The 15,332-nt window shown below is 33.6% G+C and overlaps 1 protein-coding gene across 1 annotated transcript in view; it reads left to right on the forward strand.

Moving 5' to 3' along the window:
• The window catches only part of KIF6 (kinesin family member 6), a 154,761-nt gene that overhangs the window by 22,532 nt on the left and 116,897 nt on the right, over positions 1–15,332 (forward strand). Inside the window, exons 6-7 of the mRNA XM_029965038.1 lie at positions 1,182–1,311; positions 10,776–10,982. Of these exons, the coding sequence (XP_029820898.1) occupies positions 1,182–1,311; positions 10,776–10,982 (337 nt within the window). The remainder of the gene's footprint in view (positions 1–1,181; positions 1,312–10,775; positions 10,983–15,332) is intronic.

The raw sequence follows: 15,332 nt of genomic DNA on the forward strand, positions 1-15,332 counted from the left end.
ACGTGCAAGAACTATCTACTGATAGAAACTCAAGCCCCATACTCCCTCTTGTGGTTAACCCTGAAGAACGTGAAAAAGAATGTATATACATATATGTAAACATATAGGTGTATATGTATAGATATAAAGTATTATCCATACTTACACAGTAAAAATAGGTTTTTTTATAAAAAAACCCTCTAACTTCTAAAAAAGTTCTAACTTGCTTGTTTTAAATTGTCTCAGAACATGTAATTCACCCTGAAGCATAGGTTATTTATCCTCAAATTTAGTGTACTTCCATTTTAACAGATTCTTCCCTCTGGGAGTTTTCCAAAGCCAGTGAGGCAACTACTTGGCTTCCATGTTGGATACTAAAAAATGTTCCAAATGAGGAGATCCTAATGGCTACTCAGTAATGCCAATAAAGTTTAACTCTAAGTAACCATTTCAAAAGAAAAAATTCTTATGTTAAAGGACTATTTGAATAAATTAGAGGGGTTTTCAGTAATATTTAACAGCTCTCTTGGAGCTTTTGCCATATCCTTGCTACTTCCATCTAACTTCCTTTCTGTAAACTTTATGGCTTATAGAAGTACAGCTAAGAGTGTTTCTGACGTCAGTGGAAATAAATAAAATCATTCTGTTTTCTTGCTTTTAATTTAAGAAAGGGATAATTTACAGTTGTAGTTACTACCATTTAAGAAGAATGAAAGGAGAAATAGTCTTTACAAATGCAAAGTTATTAGAAACATGTTGACTACAGATGTGTTGATTCTGAAATATTCCATGCCTATTTGTACATCAAGATTATGGTATGTTTTGTGTATCATCTGTGCTTGGTAATAGAAAACAAACCCCCACTTATTATTTGTTTGTGATGATTCATCTAACCTCTTGCTCTTGAGAGTTTACTATATCTCATTAAAATAAAAATCCTAAAGCTTTCTCTAATACCAATAGATTTCAACTATTTCTTTTCTGTGTGAAGGTTTGTAATAAAGGAATAAAAAGAAGTGACATTTAAAAAAATCAGCACTTCCTTTAATGGGTATAATTTATTTTTCACATCTTTAGTTCTTTCATCATGATTGATTTAGATTTCACCTTTTAGGTACATACAATCAAAATGAAAGTATGGAACAAATATTGCTTTAAAACTATAGTTTTCATTTGGTGGTTGTTTTTTATTTTCCACATAGAAAAGTGACAATAATGGAAGACTCTGATCAAAACATTCATCTGAAAAACTTGTCTCTTCAGCAAGCAACCAATGAAGAGGAAGCCTTAAACCTACTCTTCTTGGGAGACACCAACAGAATGATTGCTGAGGTGAGAATTGCTGCTCCAAATCCTCCTTAATGCCACCAGAGTTAAAATGGTCATAAACCTCTCCACATAAGATGTATATTTTGGAAGTCCTTGGAGATAAATTAGTATATTCTTTCTGAGTGTATTTCCACAGTGAAAGTAAATAAGCTTCTTTCTGATGACAGCTTTCACTTTGCGAAGAGCTTTCTGTTTTCCCATAGTGAATCTGATTGGTGGTTGTTGATGTCTTAACTTACCGAAATTCAAATAACTAGAATACAAAAGTTCTCCTAAAGTATAGCCTGACTTTTGAATGTGGCATGTATTATCTTACATATACATTTAAAGATTAGAAAACATGCCCTTACACAGGATTGTCAGCTACAATTCCCACAGAAGTTTTTCCCTGGAAGTGTTCGACACCAACTTGGATGAGGCCCTGAGCAAGCTGCTCTAGTGGAAGGTGTCCCTGCCCATGGCAGAGGGAGTTGGAACTAGGTGATCTTTAAGGTTCCTTCCAACCCAAATCATTCATGATTCTATGATTAAGTACTAAATTGCCTTTGAAGTGCTTACCATAAGTTATCAGTCCCTTCTTTTTTTTCTTTTTATTGCATAAACATGTTGTGTTATGTGTAAAAATAGAACAAAAAAACCCAGCAAAAATCCAGCAAAAACAACCCCCAACAAATAACAACAACCACCAAATCAAAAGGAAAGAAAAAAAAACAGAAAAACACTCAAAAAACCCAAATGGTAGTGCAAAGCAAATTCAGAATAAATATATGCGAATATGCAAAGACAAGCGTGTTTTTACTGCTTCTGAAAAATTAAAATGAAGTGTTTCTATATCCAAAATCTGTAGGATTCTTTTTTGCCTTATTTTTGTGCTTGGATGAGGAATGTAAATATAAAAAGTGTATTGTAAAAAGTGAGCACTGACAATGTGTCTTTACTACAATACAGTTAATTCTATTTTAGAACTTTGTGGGTTTTCTTCCTCTGTATCTGTATCACCAAAAAGATATATCATAAATCATTGACAAGGAAGACACTTAAAGCATATTAAATAGTTAAGTAGTTCTGTGTTCTTGCTGGCTGACCACGTACACCTGAGCACAGGGGAAGAAGCAGTTGATCACAAAATATAAATTGTCAAAAAAAATACTTGTTTTTTCTTTCTCGAGAAGGACTATTTCAACAGTTACATTTTGAGAGGCAAGAAATAATCAATTTAAGGGCTGTTAATAAACATGAGTATTGAGTCAAGGAACTGCTTCATGATATTGAAATGGAAAAATTGTAGAGGAGAGGAGCTTGAAACGGTGTAGTAGGGGAGACAAAAAGTTAACATTGACTTCAGAAGCTTTAAAACCTCTCATGATAGTGAGTAATCTCAGAATATTCAAAGTTGGAAGGGACCCACAAGGATCATCAAGTCCAACTCTTAACTGAATGGCCCATAAAGGAATCAAACCCACGATCTATGCCATTATTAGCACTGTGCTCTAACCAGCTGAGCTAATCTCAGGGTCAACAGAAAAACAGAATTCGTTGTATGGAGAAAGATCTTCGGAAAATCTCTGATCAGTCTAGAGGCCCTCTATGAAAATGAGACCAAATATATAAAGAATGATATGCTGCTGGGTGACAGGATCATAAATCAGCAATTGTAAAGGGCAATTTTGTTTTGTATTTGGAAAGAGAATATATATCCCAAACACTGAAAGTTATGAACAAATAGCAAGACTAATAAACATGGTAAGTCATTAAATGTCAAGTTGAGGTAATGGCCAATAGCAAAATATATAGAGATGAGTAAAAGATAAACCAAGTCAATAATGATACTTAAAAAAAAAAAAATCTCTAGTCTTCAATAGTATGTGTTTCAGACTGCTATCAACTAATGACTTTTGCTGTACTTTTTCTTTGCATGAATTTGCCCAGATGCCTTTTTTGACCCTGCCAGATTTTTATCATGAAATCTCATGTGACACAAGGTTCCATGTCTTAAGTGAATTGTATGAGGAAAATGCTCTTTAGCTTGTTTTTAAATCTACAACTTGTTAGTTTTATTTGGAACATGTTAGTACTTGCTAGAAAACAATAAGAATAGACATCAGATTGTGCAGCACCCAAATAGTAGAGAATTCACTAATCTAAATAGCTTGGGTAAGCAAATGCTGTGCCAACATCAGTTTTGCTGCTTTTGCAAGAGTTTTTTGTTATATAAACACTATAAAGTTATTGTTTCATTGATCTTTAATAAAAAATACTTAGAAGAAAAAATGCTGAGAATACTTGCTTGGAATAACTACCACATATTGCAACAATATTTACTTTGCTTAGTCTGAATGCTAGTATGATTCTAAAACTCCAACTGAGGTTGATTTCATTGTAGAAGTTTTTTTTATGTACTTATGTCATAAATTTTTCCTTTATGATTGCAGCAGGTATGTTGCAGTACAGTTCAGTGAACTTACTGATTGCTGCTTTGTCTTAGCATTACAGAATTTATCCCCATTATTATATGGCATTTTGCACTTAAGGTGACTGTGGTACTTTATATGATAACATCAGAATGAGGAACAGTGTTTGCAAAAATGGTAGATTAATGTAGACATCTAAGAAAGAGGACTTATGACCTAAAACATAACTTCTTCAGAGATTAATATTTTTAAATCTTAATGATGATAATACTTTTTGAACTCTCAAGACTAGAACCCTTTTAAGTAAACTAAAAAAAAAGATGCAAGATTAATAAACCTAAATAAAAAAGAAAGTAAAAGAAATGCTTGATTCATCTTTTTTAACAATGACAAGTTTGGCTGTGGAAAAACTCAGACAACTGTCTTGGATCACATATGAAATCTGTAGCCTCTAAAATTGCAGTCTGATGCTTTATCCCTTAAATAACCCTTCTTTGAAGAGTTGATTATTTTGAAAATAAGAATGACAATTTAATTTCTGCATCACCTGTGCTAGTCCAGTCTAACTTGTGATTTGAAGGCTGCGTTTTTCCTTCATCAATGATTGTGCTAAAAAGAAAGCGATCATAACATTAGAAGTATTTTACAGGCTACATTCATTCATTCATTCATTAAATGTCAGAACCTATGGGAACATTTATAACTGATACTTCTTTCCCACACATAACTATATAGCTCATGAGAAGGGAAAAAAGGAAGCTTATCTAATTTTTGTAGTATTACTTTATTAGTCAGTGTAGAACTGGTCCTTTCCTCTAGTTTTGACAAGCTGTGGAAATGGTAAGATGGGAAACATCTGTGCACAAACAATTAATAATGTAAAAATCCAAATAGGAATTTTTTGTTTCATATTTTTCCAGAGAGAAATAGGCAGAGATCAAACCCAAAAAACTGATTCTTTTGTTGGCAGCTCTGCCAAATGTAAGGGCTAAATTTTTTGGTTATCTCATAGTGCCCAGTTTCTTGTTCCATTTGAATGCATGAGAATCTGCAGTGACAGGTTATAAAATCTGAACTCATTTTTTGTATTTTAATTTTGTAAGCCAGCTTTGATTTAGGTATCTATATGCATGCAAACAGGGGATTTCAAAATCTAATTTGCAATATGACACAGGTCGTAGCAGCAGTATCTTAATAAAGCTCCTGTGCAGAAATAAGTGTTTGGCCATTTAGGTAGTGTTCACAAACCATTTCATTTTGGTTTACTGTTAATATATCTTCAACTGAAGTGGTCTTCTCTAAGTTCTTGTGATGGGAATCTCTTATGATCTTTGTCCTTTCAAAATAACATGCCTAAACCTCTGTGATTTTGAGAATTCTTGGTATTTTTTAGTATTTCTCTTAACATAGCAGAGTAAGATAGTCTCTCTCCCAAGGACATGCATTGATTTCCAAACTGTAAAATCTTTATCTGAGATTAATGTGTCTGAGTGCTGCAGTTGTATGTACAGCTAGACTTTAATTTTCCTCTAATGAAAAAGTACGTCATTTTAATGAGGAAGGAGATGTTTCAGTATATGGTTTTATACCTGTAGTGCTTAATTTTTTTTAATTTGGAAGACCATACATACTACGCCGTATTGGTACTGCATACATACTACACAGTATTTTGTATGTTCCATCATTTAAAATGTTCAAAGTACACATGGGGGAAGCAGTAAGCTTTTGGCAATGTTTAAATACATTTATTTCAAGAAAGAATGGAACTTTTAAAGATTTAAAGATAGCTGTGGGGACTGACTTGTGACCTCTGAATTGGACTCATTCTGTTTGTATTTATTGTCCATTGTTATTCTCTTGAATATAATTAGAAAGACCTTGTAGTATTTGACTGCATTTTTTATGGGATACAATATGAAAAATAGGATTTGAATGTGGGAACATATGAGATTAAATGACACTTGACAAAAAATGCATGGTTATCCATGTTAGCGCTGCATTCCAGAAGGAATTAAAATTTTCTGCTTTGCTAGATTCCTCATTGGTGTCAATTATTAATTTATTTCCACTCCAAAAAACCTGGTATTATTAGCACTACATGGCACTGTCATTTCAGCCCAGGTGCTTTCATTTCAGTGTGTGATAAAGAAATCACTAGTTGTACATGCTACTTTGAATAGTTGCTAAAATGCTTTGGGGTTTATATGGATAAAAGGCACTATATAATATAAAGTTTAATAATATCCTCACCAGGGAGTATTAATTACTTTAAAAGTTAGCTGAGCTCCTGTGGTCTAACTGTTAAACATGGAAAGATAAAGTATTGCTTTCAGGAAATGTTTGCACCTATTCTGATCCTTATATTTTCATAGCAAAAATTTTTCAATTTCGACTGTGTCAAGTGTACTTAAGTACACGTGAAGAGCCCTTTCACTTGCACCATATTATTTAGAAAGGAAACTAAAGATATATTAAGGTCTCACTCATCTACCAAATATAAAGGAGAGAACCTCCTATCATCAACTTACATACTCTTCCATATAGCTCGGTTCTGTTGGAAGTGGTGGAGTTTATATTCCTTAGGCAGAGATATCCATCTGAACTGTGAAATGACTGTAGCTGTCGTAACTTCTTCCTACAGATATCCCTTTGAAAGTAGCATGAGATTGGAGAAAATCAATTTGATATGAGTCTTGGATGCTGTCAGTACTTTTCTCTTTTGACTTACTCTTCTTCAAAAAGTTAAAAAGTGAAAAAGCCTTAAGAGGAAAAAGAAACACTCTTTTTAAAGAAAATTTTGTACCTTTTCATTCTCAAAAAATGCAAAATTTCAGAATCAGACTTTCTTCACTTATGCATTGGCTAGTCACTAATTTACTCACACAGGGAATTCACGTTCTTCTGCTGTTTAAATATTTTGATTCAAGGAAGAAAAGATTCCACTGGAATGGTATAAGCTGCCAAGTGGAGATGGTTTGCAATAAGGGCTGAACAACTGCATTTATCACCTGTAAAATCTTTTTGTCCCAGCAGTCCTGAACTCTCTTATGTATTTTCTCTGTCAGAGTGTTTTGGCAGCTATAATCAACACACTATTCTTCCAGATAGTAGCAGCTTCTCTTAGTCTAATGGTGATTTTCAAACAGCTTTTCACATGTCTTTCTCCTATTTAAGAAACCTGCTCTTAGGTCCTCAATTATTGAGAACTCTATTTAGACCAGTAGCATCCATTTATGGCTATTCTTAGTGAAAACAACATTTATAATAAGCGGCAACAAATTAAATATTTGGGAAATACATAAATTCCTGCATAGGGAAGAATTCCTGCAGTGTTTTGTTGACTTAAAATAGGTAAAAATTAGATTAAGATGGACAACTTGGACTCCAGCAAATTTTTGGTCATTTTAATGACATTTTCCTTGCCAGAAACATCCAACTCAGATGTTTCTTGCAGGATGACTGTGCTGTAGATTCTCATTTAAGTAGAAACCACCTTCTTGCAACCATTGTATGAATAAATGTAATAGTTAAGGTCACAAAGTTTCTATACAATTTATTTAATTTCAGCAAACAGGTATATTTTGGTCCTGGAAAGAAACAAGTCTGGGTTGGCTTCAAATATGCCTTGTTCATTGTTTCCAAATGAAACACTGTTGCTTTATGAAGTCGTGATCTTAAATGTTATTGAATTCCTCTTTTACCCTGCCACAAATGGGCAGCAACAGATGACCTGGCATTAATTCTTTTGTAGTGTTCTTGTGATATCACAAGGCATCCAAAGTCTGCTTAAGTGGTTTATGATGTCACAGAATTCCTGGAAAAAAACTATTTCTTTGTAAGTAACTGCAGCTCATCAGTTGTTCTATATATAACTCTCACAATAGCAACCATCTGCTGAGAACCAGGCCACTCCCCTCCTTCTTTTTTTTCCTTCATCACATCAAATTAGTGTGAGGATGATTTCATATACATATGGTTTGAATACTGCTAACAAAGCCAAAATGAACTCTGAAAGCCACTGAAGGAACATTTTAGTAGGCTCTGAGACACTGTCCAGAAATTTTTGTTTTTTGGTTTTCAGTTTTCAGTTTTCAAACTTTCTAAAAAGATGAATGGTGATTCTCAGAAGTTGCATATCTAAGATAGCAAATACCCAACCAAACAACAACAACAAAAAAAAGGCTTGGTTTTGGACTGAAGATGCTGACAAGTCATCATTTCTGTTGTATGCTTTTCATCTACTTATGTGGTAAAAGAAGCAAAGTGTGGGAGATTATGACTGCAATTAATGTTTCACGATCTCATCCTATTTAACAGTTTAAATTTTTATTGCTTCATGCTTCCTGCAATAGTTCTATCAGAGTTTCCTACATATTGGAACTGCAAAGCAAAGATAGCATTACATTGTTAAAAGGAGTATTGGTGTCTTATTAAACCATGATTCTACTCTGAAGAAGGACTTTACAAAAATATGAGTTTGGGATTCTAGCCAATGACTCACAAATCAGCTTCATTCATTTTTTCATTCACATGAAAAAAGGAGGCTGTGGAGAGAAAGGCAGTAGAATTTCTAATGGCCAGTCCAGCCAAATCTACTTGGAACACACAAAATAAAGTTGTGGCTAGTGTATTGCAGTAGACAGTAAGGACTGAATAGAAGAAATATTGCACTGTTTTGGAACTCAGAGTCCTTAAACTATTTCCTTTTATACTTCAATTTTTTTTTTTTTTGCCTCTATTAGCGTTAAACAGGTGTGACTAAAAGCACATTTTGAAATACATGAGGCTTTGCTGCATCGTGAAACACAAGTTTGCTTAAGAATATTCAGAAGTATGGTAACTTCTGCTTCTTTTACAGCAACCTTTACTTTTTACTTCCACAGCTGAATCTGTATTGATATTTGATCTCAGACTTGTCTGCTTAGATTTGTCTACAGTATAGTATGACTACATGTCTGTAGTGCAAAATATCCTCAAATATCAGTTCTGTTGAGGAGAATGTCCTTAAATATTAATTCTGTTGTGGATTTTGAGCTGGAAAAAATAAAATATCCAGTCCTGCTTCACAGAGCTGCAATAAAATTATAGCTGTCCTAGTAAAATAAGTGAAGCTGGCTCTGATTAATCATGGAATCAGAATTGCTGAATAAAGTACATTTTCACAGCATATAACTTTTTCTTAGTATACCTGCATTTTAAGTAAGTTTTGGAGTATTTTCTTGCTTGTCACCTTTCCCTGAGCCTATTTATTTTCATTCCAACTCTACAACTCACTTCCTCTTCATTTGCTCACCTCTGAAGACCTCATGGCACTCTGATGTTCTGATGCTCATTTCACAGGACTGCAAATTCTAAAATTCCTCATCTGTATAAACTAAAGTTCAAAATTCTTCTCCCTCTCCCTTTGAGCTTGCCTTTATTAGATAAAGCAGACCAAGAGAAAATGGTGCTAAGGCTGTAATTTACATACAGAATTCTCACCAACAACTACAAGTGTGTGCTGTTCCTGCACACTACCTACTTGTTCACGCCCTCTATGCTGCCATTTTCAGGTATTTTACTAGAACAGTTGTCCATAGCTGTGCTGTGTCTGAATTGAGAAACCAATCCAGATTAAATATCTATGGTTTGCAGACTTTATTTTTTTTTCCTTTGAACTGAATCAGTTCCCAAAAACAACTCAGTTGCTGGCACTATTAAGGCTGAAAAAAAGTATGGGGAAATGGAAGCTAAGACAATTGAACCAAGCAGTATAGCTGTCCATATTATTCCTGTTACAGGATTATTCATCTTGCACTCATTCTGTTAAGAGCTGTCTTTTCTGTGTTAACAAGACAACATCTTCAGCGCCTGCAGTAGGCAGACTGTTTTAACATCTACAAGCAGACTATGTAAAAAAAGGCAATATGTTGGTATTTCTACTCTGAATCACAGGGTATGCCTACATAGATAATTACTCCAGAAAAACAGAGGAATAAAGTATAGACAAGAGATTAATGTAGACAATATAACCAGGATTTTTTATCATCTTTTTCAGCAGCTATAAATATAGATTTAGTTGCTAAGTAAATAATATTAATTTGCTAATTTATTTCAGTCCCCTATTTTTCTGCATTTATGCCCGGAAAACAATGTTATCATACTTGTTATAGTTTATAAATAAAAATACTATCTGTATGCTAACCTTTAATCTCCATAGTCTAAAGCTTTGGCTATTTATAAAATGAGGATATTAAGGAATTCTTTTAAAGTTTCTAACAATATCTTCATACAACTAAATGAAAGGTGTTTTAGATGATTAAAGATATTTTATATGTCTTCTTAAGAAAAGAAAAGTGCATATGTGATGGCATATGGTCATTTGAAATCTAAATAACTGAGAGCTGTTTAAAATTTTATGTTCTGCATTTCAAGTATATTGAGAAAACCTTTAAAGTGATGCTAAAACTGAGCATCTATAAAAATTGACCAAAAATTTCCATATGTCTAGTTAAGGAAATGTGGCAGTAGTTTATTCCAAGTACATACATTTAATGTATTTTTATGAATATGAAAACTCTGTTCTGTCACATAAAATTCTGACACTGATTCTGCCAAGTTAATTTTTTTGATAGAAGTAATAATGCAAAAGTCTGAAGCCTTATAGAAAGTCCTAGTCTGAGTTATAGTGATAGCTATGTATCAAAACAAAAAAAAAGGAAAAAAGTGTGCACCAATGGGGAAATTGATAACCTCTCAGAGATCAGGAGTTAGTAACTTTCCCTCTGATCAAGGTGCCCTTTTCTAATATTCCTTAGCATAGTAAGACCACTTGCTTTGCTAATGTGCTCAATCACATAGTCACAGGTTCCCACAAGGATCATCAAGTCCAACTCTTAAGTGAATGGCCTGGACAGGCAACAAACCCCCAACCCTGATGTTATTAGCACCAGACTCTAACCAACTGAGCTGATCTCAGGGGGATAGAGGATTTTGATTGCCAGATTGTCAAGCTATAAAAACCTAAATTTATTTTCTCACTGAACATTGAGGATTCTTCCTTTCTTTTCACTGTAGACACCAATGAATCAAGCCTCAAGCCGATCTCACTGCATTTTCACTGTTCACGTCTCCAGCAAGGAACCTGGATCTGCAACTATCAGGCGCTCCAAGTTGCACTTAGTAGACCTTGCTGGATCAGAACGTGTTGCAAAGACTGGAGTTGGAGGTCACTTGCTGACAGAAGCCAAATATATCAACCTGTCATTACATTATTTGGAACAGGTATAATTGAGTAAAACATTTCTCCCTTTACTACATCCCTGCTTAGCAACGTGCAATGTTTTGGAAAACTTGATATATTAGGATATTTATTGCAATTTTAAAAAATTGTATTGATAGCTCTTCCTTTAAATTAACATATTTTAATTTAGGAAAAGCTTAAAAATTAAGCTTAAAAATTAAGCAGTAAGATTATAGTAGGTATACATGGTAGTATTTCCAAAATACTTTTCCTGTTTTATCTGAAGTACTAAATATATTTGCAAGATTGCATCCATATTTCTACTAAAAATGTTTTTTGTAATCTTCTTCCCCTTCCACGGCTGGGATCAGGATGTATCACTCAAGGATCAGTGAACTAAAGTGTTTTGGTTTTATTTGGTTCAAGCATTGTAATATGGTAAATTACTAGGTAAACAACATGTGTTGTTTTATTCCTCTACCAGTGAGAATCTTTGATCTCTTTAAGACAGGAGTTACCTTTGGTAATGTATTTATGGAGTAACTACCATAATTAGTTATTACTACTCACAGATGTAACTACGATGATAATAAATCTCCACAAATTTTTGTCATTCAGCTGTTGTTACTGGAAAAGACTTAGCCTCTTGATTCAAGGTATGCTAAAATCCCTATCCTCCTTTCACTGTTGCTTTTTGTTTTTCCTCTTTGGAAAGGGCAAATAATGAGAAAATAGATTACTCCCAACTAATCTTACTAATTTAAGAAAAAAATTCTTAAGATAGCAGCAGTAAATGGAAAATTTGGAGATGAAAGATTTTATTAACAATGATTAATTGTATTTTTACAAAAATTAAATAATTGTTAATTTGTAATTATTATTAAGTTTTTAATATATATCTCCCTGATCTACTGTGATGGTCTGTACGTTCTATGTTTAGAATGCTGTAAAACACCAAGTACAGGTAAGAAACACTTGACAATGAATGAAATCTCTTCTGTGAATGCTGTACTATTAATTTGCAATCATTGAAGATTTTCAAGTGTTCATTTCAGACTTCACACCTGTAAAACAAATTAAGTTCTTCCTAAGGCTGAATACATAATATTGTTTTCACAGTACAGTAAACACTGTTCTTATTGCCAGAAATTAATTATTTGGAGGGATTCTGATGGAGAATACAGTATTTTTTCCTAAGGCTTCTTTAAAAATTTTTATGTACGACCACATCAGGTCTGTGAGGCTTTCATTTAGTGGGAGAAGTAAGGGGGTAGAGAGAAGAAAAAATGCTTAACTCTGAAATTTAAACTTGTCCTTTTTAATTTACATGTCACTATATGTGTTATTTAGTAAAATATACAGTTGAGGAAATCCTTAAAACCAGAAAATTTTGTGGGTGTCTATATGTGACAATTCTTTAAAATTATTATTAGGAAATATAACTGTTTGTTCCACTTACTGGGAAGAATATTTTTCATTTCTGTGTTGTGTGTTTTCCTGTTAACAAGAACAAATCTCTTGCATTTTATTTACCCTACAATGAGAGATATTTCATCTGTCAAAAGAAGAAGCTTAAAGCACAGCAGGTGGCAGTCAGTCATTTACTATTACCCTGAATTTTTTTCAGCCCCCCCATTTGTTTAAATTTTACCTTGAAAAAAAAGTCTGTATTTCAGTTTTACTCAAGGGGAGTGATAAGGATTAGTGATTCTAAAGTGGACCACTTCAGAATCCTACAAATTATACTCACAATCCTTCTTATTTACTGTATGATTTTACTGTATTTATAATGCAACATTGCATGAGCCTGTATGAGGTTGATTTTAATAATCTTTGTAGTGTGTTTTCACATACTCAGGTCTGAAGTGCTGTAGAAACGAATATTTTTTTTCATGCAACTTTTAATTTCTATTTTAGAAGAAATAAGCACGGAAATAAGCACGTTGGATTCTGACTGGGATTGTGTATCATTAATAAAAATGTTTTCTGATGCTGAAGACTATAAAAAATACCTCTTTGTTCAGTGAGAATTAAACCATTCAATTCTGACCCTTCAGTGACTAGTATTAAAGTATATTGATTCCTCCAAATCAGCTTATTTACATTCTCAGATATTCAGTTGCCTACTGGTGGTTTAGTGTTAAATTATGCCATTTTTAAACACTTTTCACAATACAATAGTCATGTAAAATGATTTTTATTGAGATGACAATGGGAACAGAGTTCTGTGTTACCACACTTGGTCTACTTGTTAAATATTCACAGCGTGTTTAAAAAATCTTCAAATAAATAAACTCACTTTTTCTCCAAGTGGCCTCTGTGTCTAGAGAAAAATGAAGATAGTGTCATGCAGCTGATCTAAAATGACATCAGGAACTTAGAAGTCCCTACTACCATGTCTGGGTAGCTTTTCTTTGTCTGAGAGATGCAGTAGCATGTTCTGGAATTACAACTGCATTGTAACTGTGTGTATGTAGATGTTCCCTTCTGATGCACAACATAAAGTATCCTGGACCAAACTTAGAGTTGCAAATTGACAGTGATACTGCCACATGATTTGACACTATAATGGAATTATTTCCCCAAAATAGTAGAGTACAATGTTCTCACTGCTTTAATGAATATGCCTGTTAACTGTCATCTAACATGTGTTCCATTTAGGGAATGTTGAATGATTTTATTCATTAGTGAGTGGTTGCTACCCATACCTACCAAAGGTTTTTTTAATAAAATTTGAAATTACTACCAATCATCAAACGCTAGATTTATTCACATCTTGTATAAAAGATAATTTTCTGTTTGGTGTTTCCTAATAAACATGTACGGACACTAGAGTAACAGAAAAACCAGAAACTTTTAAATAATTTAAATTGAAATACATGTATTTGTTTCTGATTAGAAAATCATGATTTTGGGGTGAATTATTTCCAGCAAGACCTGTAATATATATTGCAAATAAGCATATGTTGTCTAAAAAGTAAGAATGCTTGTAATTTACTACAAGACATCAGCAATAGTTTGATTTTTTTTTTTTTTTTTTTTTTTTTTTGCTGTAAGGACCAGAGCTTACACTGCTAAACTCTACTAGAAATGGGAGATAGGATGGGAGACATAAAAAAAGACCTCAGAGGTTGGCATATAGCTTCAGAGCGTCTGATACACGAAACAGTGTACCTGATAGCTCTGTACCTGCAAGCACCCCAAACTCCTCATCTCTTGGGAATGCTCTGAGAACATGTTTTGGCTGCCTGTTGGCATGAGGTACTAGTGCAAATCTAGTCCTTGCATAAAGGATGTGGCCTGGAACAGGGAGCCTTGGACACACTTCATATCATGTCAGAACCACTTGTGAGTCTCAGGCCTTCCTTTATGCTTAACAATATTTCCATACATTTCAGTGAAATCATTTGTGAGTGATTGTACCTACTCTACTCCATAATGTGTCATACAGGATGCAAGTAAGTATAGTTCTGGCAGCTTCCACATTTAAAAAATTAACTAGACCTTAAAGTGGTTTTTTTGACCCACTCAAAATGAGACTTTCTGCCTTAAATTATGTTCATTTCACTCAGCATATTGCATATTACAACCCTGGTCTAGTAATATTATTAACCTCAGATCTACTGGTATTAAAAACAAAACAAAACAAAACAAAACCAACAAAAAAACCCCCACCCTTTTTTCTATTAAAAGGACAATAATGCCTTCTTAAATGAGACAATTTTCTGATTATCATATTTTGTGGCTGTTAGAGGACCCAGGTTCAGTCTGTACAGGTGGTTTCTCTCACTTTATGAAAGAACATTATTTCCCTCTCCTTTAGATTCTCCTCTTTCTATTCTAGATTCCTTGATTGCATTGTAAAGATTGATTTAGTGATTTAGGTGAGGTTGTACTAAAGAGACTTAAGACCAAAATCTTCTGTGTTATGACAGTACAGTGGCTTTTGCTTCATAAGAGCTAGTCACAAAACTTTCCAGTGTTAGTGTGGGAGGGTTCAGATTCCACCTGTACTACAGACTTCCTACATGAGCTTCAGAAAAAATGAACTTCTCTGTAACAAAGTTCCCATTTTTAATGGAAATAACATATCTTCCCTCTGGCTCTTTTCCCATCTTGTCTATTCAGATTATAGTCTCTGTGTGGTAGAGGCTGACAGTGTGCTTATTAATGTATGTGCTAGACTACTACGAGGTTTCTATGCAATATTATAAACCAACAAAGTTTTAACATGTTTCTATATAACAAGTTGTAAATATGAGATTTGAAAACCTTGATCCAGGAACGGCTTTCCAGATTCCTTTACAAGATAGTAATTTTCATATTATGCATTCATGTCTGTCAGGGCTGCCAGTGTAAGATTTATAGTTTTAACTTTTAACTTTCTGAAG

Source organism: Manacus vitellinus, unplaced genomic scaffold, assembly GCF_001715985.3.
Source record: "Manacus vitellinus isolate BGI_N305 unplaced genomic scaffold, ASM171598v3 scaffold_8_pilon, whole genome shotgun sequence".
Lineage (NCBI taxonomy): Eukaryota > Metazoa > Chordata > Aves > Passeriformes > Pipridae > Manacus > Manacus vitellinus.